Source organism: Myotis brandtii, unplaced genomic scaffold (genome assembly GCF_000412655.1).
Source record: "Myotis brandtii unplaced genomic scaffold, ASM41265v1 scaffold699, whole genome shotgun sequence".
Classification (NCBI taxonomy): domain Eukaryota; kingdom Metazoa; phylum Chordata; class Mammalia; order Chiroptera; family Vespertilionidae; genus Myotis; species Myotis brandtii.
Window position 1 is genome coordinate 1,282,614 of NW_005370733.1, and position 6,483 is coordinate 1,289,096.

The 6,483-nt window shown below is 65.6% G+C and overlaps 1 protein-coding gene across 1 annotated transcript in view; it reads left to right on the forward strand.

Annotated features, from left to right (window-relative positions):
* FIBCD1 (fibrinogen C domain containing 1) overlaps positions 1-6,483 on the forward strand; it is a gene marked incomplete at its 3' end in the record, with an annotated part of 17,879 nt that overhangs the window by 6,226 nt on the left and 5,170 nt on the right. Inside the window, exon 3 of the mRNA XM_005882157.2 lies at positions 26-162. Within this exon, the coding sequence (XP_005882219.1) occupies positions 26-162 (137 nt within the window). The remainder of the gene's footprint in view (positions 1-25; positions 163-6,483) is intronic.

Consider the following 6,483-nt stretch of genomic DNA (forward strand, 5'->3'; position numbering starts at 1 on the left):
ACGGCTTCCCGGCTTCCCGTCTCAGGCTCTCGGCCCCGAGACTGCCTGGATGTCCTCCTGAGCGGGCGGCAGGAGGACGGGGTTTACTCTGTGTTCCCCACGCACGACCCCGCCGGCTTCCAGGTCTACTGCGACATGCGCACGGACGGTGGCGGCTGGACGGTGAGTGACCGGCTTCCTGACGGGGCCGCTGGGGTGACCAAGGCCCTGAGCCCCGGTGCTCTGAGTGGCCTCCCCGAGACTGCCTGGATGTCCTCCTGAGCGGGCGGCAGGAGGACGGGGTTTACTCTGTGTTCCCCACGCACGACCCCGCCGGCTTCCAGGTCTACTGCGACATGCGCACGGACGGTGGCGGCTGGACGGTGAGTGACCGGCTTCCTGACGGGGCCGCTGGGGTGACCAAGGCCCTGAGCCCCGGTGCTCTGAGTGGCCTCCCACCCTTGGCCCGGCCCCGCCCAGTGCCTTCCGGCCCCACAGCCCTGCCTGTACTCTCACCAAGGGGACACCTGCGCGTGGAGGCGGTGAGCTGACCTCGGGGCCGCTCGGGGCAGACGACAGACCCCTTACCTGTCAGCGGGTCCCAGCAGAGAGGGTGGGGCTGGGTCCTGGGGGAACCTGTTGCTGACCGGAGTCCAGGGCGATGTGTGTGGACGCTGACCTTCCTTCGCGTCATCCTCGCGCGCGGAGGAGATTAAAGGGGACGCAGCTGCTGGGAGCAGAGACTGGGGTTCCCTGGCGAGGAGCCGTCTGCCTTCCTCGGGCCTCTGGGTCCTGCCTGGGTGGGACGTGGGCGCGATGAAGGGTCCGGACGGGCAGGGCCGTGACTGTCACCAGGGGCGGGAGCGTGGCCGTTGCCCCAGGAGCTCTGACGTCACGCACAGGCCTGGCGTGGCTCTGCCTGCCGTGGGAGCGTGGGCAGTTACCTGTTCTCTGAGCCTCCGTTTCTTCGGCTGTGAAGTGGGGACACCCGCCTGCCTCACTGCGAGGCCTTACCCTCGAGCAGCCAGAGAGGCTAATGAAGCAGAGAGGGGTGGACTGGAGGGAGGCTGGGCCGGGAAACCAGCGGCCTCCGTCCACCGCCCCCCCCCCCCCCCCCCCCCCCCAAACGGCCTCCCCAGCTCACCGGGTGGAACCCCGCTGCCTCTGGGGTGCCATGTGGGGGGGGCATTAGTCACCTGAGGGAGAGCACCGAGGCTCCCCGCCGGCCCAGACAGACAGACAGACCTCGGCACCTCCTCGGGCTCCGGGGAGAGATTTACCAGCTGAGAGCGCTTTTGTTTTCCTAACTCAGAGCGTCTGAGTTATGGTGTTTGCCTCTGGGACCCTCAGCGGGAAGAACCGCACCAACTACCAGCCAGAGCCCGAAAATCAGAGTTAAGGTTCAGACAGACTTAATGAAAGACCAGACGCTGCCGCTCCCTGTCTTCACTCCCTGCACCGAGACAGTCTCCGGGCGGGCACTCAGGAGGGGGCCGGAGGGGCAGTTCCTGGGCGGGAGGGGCAGTTCCTGGGCCGGCTTCGGGGCCTCAGAGGGGAGGGGATGGGGCGGGCCTCGGCCTCCCACTCAGACACCCGGCTGGCCCGGGAGAAAGGCTCAGCTCTGCTGAGAAATGCTTTGGCGCCAATAAACGTTAATATCCATTTGGGCTTCCGTCAAAAACACCCTTTCCCAGGTCCCTCTGGGCATCTGTCGGGATCGCCCCCTGCCGTGTGGAAGCGCTCAGAACCCCACTGTTGGGGGGAGGGGGCTGGCTGCCCCCCCTCATCAGGTTCCGTGTCCAGCAGCCGAGCCTGGAAGGCGCTCCCGGGGGGCAGGGCGCTGGGTGGACACGCCAACCAAGCTGCTTTCCGGAGCCCCGGCCACACACGGTCATGCTGAGCATCAAGGCCCCGTCTGCGCCTGGCGTGAGCACCCACCCCCAGCCCTGCCCCAGAAAAAGGGGGGAAGGCAGGAAGGACCCCCCCACCCCCGCTAACCTGTGACCCTGGGCTCGGGCCTCCCTCGCTGGGCCCAGCTCAGCCACCACGTCCTTTGGGAGGCCTCCCGACCACTTGTCCACCCCTCCTGCTCCTTGGCACCCGCCACACGTGTTTCCTGTCTGGGCCCGGCCAGGTTTGGGCACCGCGGCAGCCACCCATCATCTGGTGGTCGCTGTAGCTCAGGGCTCCCCATGGTCCTTGCTGGCCGTCCGCGCTCTCTAAGTTCTTGCCCAATGAGTGACCCCTGGCATCTCTCGGCAGCGTGACTTCACCTCTCTAAGCCTTGCTCTTCCCGTCTGTTAAATGGGGGTGGTATAGCGCGGCTCACGGTGGGGAGTCATAGAGTCCTCTGCAGGCTGCTCACCTGTGAGGGGCCGGAGGGGGGGTGACCGGGGACCCGCGCCACCTGCAGTGTCCTTGAGGGGAAGATGAGAATAAATAGAGGGGAAATCTCCTCACTTGGAAGGTGGTGCACGGGACAAAGCTGGTTTCCAGCTCCCCTCCCCCCGCCGTGTGGCGTCCCCTCCTCACTGGCCAGCAGGGTGGCCTCTTGTCTGGCTCAGCCTCCTCGCAGGCCTGGGAGCCCAGTGGCCGTGCCCAGGGCCTGGGCAGGTCTGGGTGGTTGGAAGGCACAGCCTGCCCTCAAGGAGGTCTGCCTGTCGGGCGCTGCCACCCGGGCCCGATTGCTATGCCCTCGTCTTTGCAAAATGACCAGCCGGGGCCCCAGAAATCATCTGGGTCCAGCCTCGCATCTTCCACTGCATCTCAGCCCCTGCGGGGTCCCCAGCGCCAGAGCCCAGTGTCCCAAAGCCCCGTTCTGCACGGTGACCGCGCTCTGCAGGCATTCTATGCTGTGCGAGGCCGTTGCTCAGAGCCCCCGGATGGCTCCACGGAGGGAGAAGCCCTCCCTTCCCCTCCCTCTGAGCCCCATTCCCTTCTGGCAGGCGGGAGGCAAATCCTTCCTGGGCTTAGAAAACATCAAAGGAGCCACCAGCCAGTCCAGCGGGCAGTGGGATCAGCTCGGGGAGAGATGAGCTGCTCCCGGCCGCCCCCAGCCTGAGCCCCCAGGGCTGCGGCCAGTCCTCCTTGTCCCGGAGGCTGTGGCCCAGGGAACCTGCTGTGACATCAGGGGCCCCTGTGTCCCCCAGATGCACCTGCACATGCTCCGGGGAGTCCTGGAGCCTGACCATGGCTGTGACAACACCCCCACCTGCCCTTGGCCGACCTGCCCCCGCCCAGAGCAGTTGGGGTATTTCAGACTTTGAAGGTCGCTGGGGCGGTGCCCGCGGAGGCTTGGCGGTGCCTCGGCGCTTGGTAAGTGGCAGCGGAGTGGTGTGCGCCAGGCGCTGGCTGCCAAGCCTGGGAAGCGTGACGGGGAGCCAAGCCCAGGGGGGCCATTTGCAGTCAAAAACAAGGCGGGGCGGACTCCGCTTGGCAGCTGGTTCTGAAGGGGAGGGAGGAGATGTTGGTTAGACCTACTGTGTGCCCTGTGTCCCTGCAGGGCAACAAAGGGGTCGCTGATGGTGTATAGAGAGGGAAACTGAGGCTCGGAGGGTTGTGACTTCTCTGAGGTCACCCGTCCTGGGAGAGGCAGAGCCGAGGTTTGGGCAAGGCCGGCAGGTGTCCAGGCAGGACTGAAGCAGCAGCTGCTCCCAGGAACGCGGGCAGAGCCTCCCCAGGGGCCGCCTTTGAAGGGCTGCGTTCGCTCGCGCATCTGCGGTCTTTGTTCTTTAGAAACGAGAATCCGCCTCTGCCACAGCCTCCCCCGCCTCCCCCCAGAATCGGAGGCTGGTGGCCACCACAGCGACACCCCAACACAGTGCTGCCAGGACTTGGTTTCCACAGCGGCTTCATCAGAGTCGAGGAAAAATCCCGATGCTGCCTCCTGAGGACCCTCCTAAGGTGGCAGGGACCCCCTCTTCTAGGGTTTGGCCCAGTCTTCTAGGGTTCGGACCCGCCCAGTGCCCACCCATTGGGCCTCAGCAACTCTGACCACCTGCCCAGACCTGCTCATCAGCCTTTCAGCTGAGCACCTCCTCCTCCAGGAAGCCCTCCTGGGTCCCTCCCAACCCCAGTGGATGGCTCGTCCTCCTCTGCGCTCCCAGCAAATTCAGCCACAGTTGTTACCACGATGGGACGCTGTGTATCAGCCAGCACAGCTGACCGTCACCAGACCCTGGTGAGCAGGGGCTGCTGCATCCCCACTTTACAGGTGAGGAAAGTGAGGCACAAAGATGGAAGGAACCTGCCGGGTGGGGAACCCGCCACGACCCAGGTGGTTCTCCCTGAACCGCTGGCTTGTGCATCCATGGCTCCTGGGCTCTGAGCTGTCCGAGGGCCAAGGTCACCCCTATGAGCCCAGGGACACCGCACGGGGCCGGGACGGCAGCCCTCTCACAAGCCGGGACTTAGATGGCCACACTGCGCGCCCGTTAACTCGAGTCCGGATAGAAACTGGGCCTCCCGGGCCAGCCCAGGTCGGGGAGGGAGCAGCTAAACATGCAGCCGGGCTGGCCCGGGTCTGCGATGAGGGCCAGGTGGGCTCACAGGTGGGGGAGCAATGTTCCATCCCCTCGGCCACGGGGCACCCCTCGGTCTGTACTTGTGTACCTTCAGCCCCCTCTTCCGGCCTCAGTGGGTCCAGCACCCCAGCCTCGAGGCACCCCAACTCTGCAGAGGGATGGGAAATGGGAGCACGAACCCCCTCCCGGCCTGAGGTGACCCCAGAACCAGGCTCCCGCCCTCCGGCCGCCGCGGCCCTGCTCTGGGCACCGAGGGAACCAGGTGAGGAAGGGACCCCGCAGTGAGGAAGGCCCCGGACCTGGGGAGCATGAGCCGGCTCCCCGGAGCCTGTCTGACAAACAGGGACAGCCAGCCCCGTCCTCCCGCCGCCCGGCCAGTCCTCCCTTTGAAACCGGCAGCACCATCTGCAGGAGCACGTGGCTCCCTTGGCTGAGTCCCCTCGGCGGCGGCGGCACTTGGAAGGCGCCGGGCGGCTGGCTTCAGAGGCTCCGCCCAAGGGGCCGCGGCGGCCCCAGCGTCTCTCCGTCCGTCGCTTCGCAGCCGGACTCAATGGAGGTGCCCCGGGGGCTGAGCCGATGAATATTTTGCCTCATAATTATTTTGTTCCCCTACATTTCCCCCCTCTTTTCCTGAAGCAGGATCCATGTCCTGTGGGCAGCAGAGGTGGGGGAGGGGGAGGGGACCCGATTCTTTGCCCCCCTCCCTCTCTGTCCTGCCTCTGTGGTGACCCTTGCTGTGCGCTGCAGGCCTTGGGCCTGGTGACGCCCTGCCACCCAGTGTCCCTGAAACTGAAGCCACAGCTGCAGTCCGCCCTGCGCTTTGACAAAACCTCCCCGCTCACCTGGGAGCCGGGGACCAGCAGACGCCTGGGCACTTGGCACTGGCCGGCACGCTGCGCTGGGTCGGCTCCAGGGCGAGGCCGGGGCTCCGAGTCTGAGAGCCCGGCCGGGCCCGCCGCTCGGTCACTGTGATTGCGCCCAGGGAGGAGGACAGCCCACGGCAACGGGCGGCAACGGGTCGGGATGCGTTGGCCGGCGGTGAGATCCATGTGACGGGCTGTGACCAGCATGACTTTTTCAGTCAGAGTGGAATAGAGTAAAACAGGATTGAAAACACCGGAGCCGTCCCTCCCAGGAGGGGCAGGTGCCATCCAGGAAGCTCCCGTTTCGGCAGCAGCACCAGGGAGCGTGTGTCACATGCAAAGCGCACGCCCCGGGTCAGCACGCTGAGCCGCTTCTGCAATTCCTACTTCCTAACAGGAGTAACAGGAGAACAACAACAATGGCAATAATAATACCAGCCGCTGTGCCGTTAACTCCTAGCTGAGGCCTTGGGAGGCAGGCTTCTCAGTGGGAGAGGAAGTGGGGCCCAGAGGGGACAAATGCCTTACTCAGGCCACACCGCGGGGAAGCGTGGCCAGCAGCCTGTCCCTCCTCCAGGGCCGCCTGGAGTCCCTCCCTCCTCACCCCGCCGATCAGTCCTGCTTCCTGCCTGGGGGTCCCAGAGCCCAGGCTTCTCCCCTGTTCCTCTGCCCCAAGGGCCCTGGGGGGAGGGCCCTGACTCGGTTTCCCCAGCGGCACCTGGTGCAGAGGTGCTCGGGGGGACATTCAAGTGAATGGCAGGGGCCTGGGGCAGCCCCCCTGGGACAGCTTAGGGACGAGAGGGTACAGGGCCCAGCTCTGGGAGGAAGAACGAGGGAGGCAGAGGGGAGGAGCGGAGACCCTGCCATGGCGGGCTGCTGTCTCCAGTGGCATTTTCCTAGGACTGATGTGCCAGGCCCTGAGCTTTTCCTCAGTGAACGGCCACAGCCTGTGCGGGAGGTGCTGTTAGGATCCCATTCTACAGATGAGGAAACTGAGGCTTAGGAGGGGAGTAACTCCCTGGTGCTCTGGAGCCCAGGTCCGGAACCAATGCCCATGCCTCCTTCCAGATACCACACACACACACACACACACACACACACACACACACACACACACA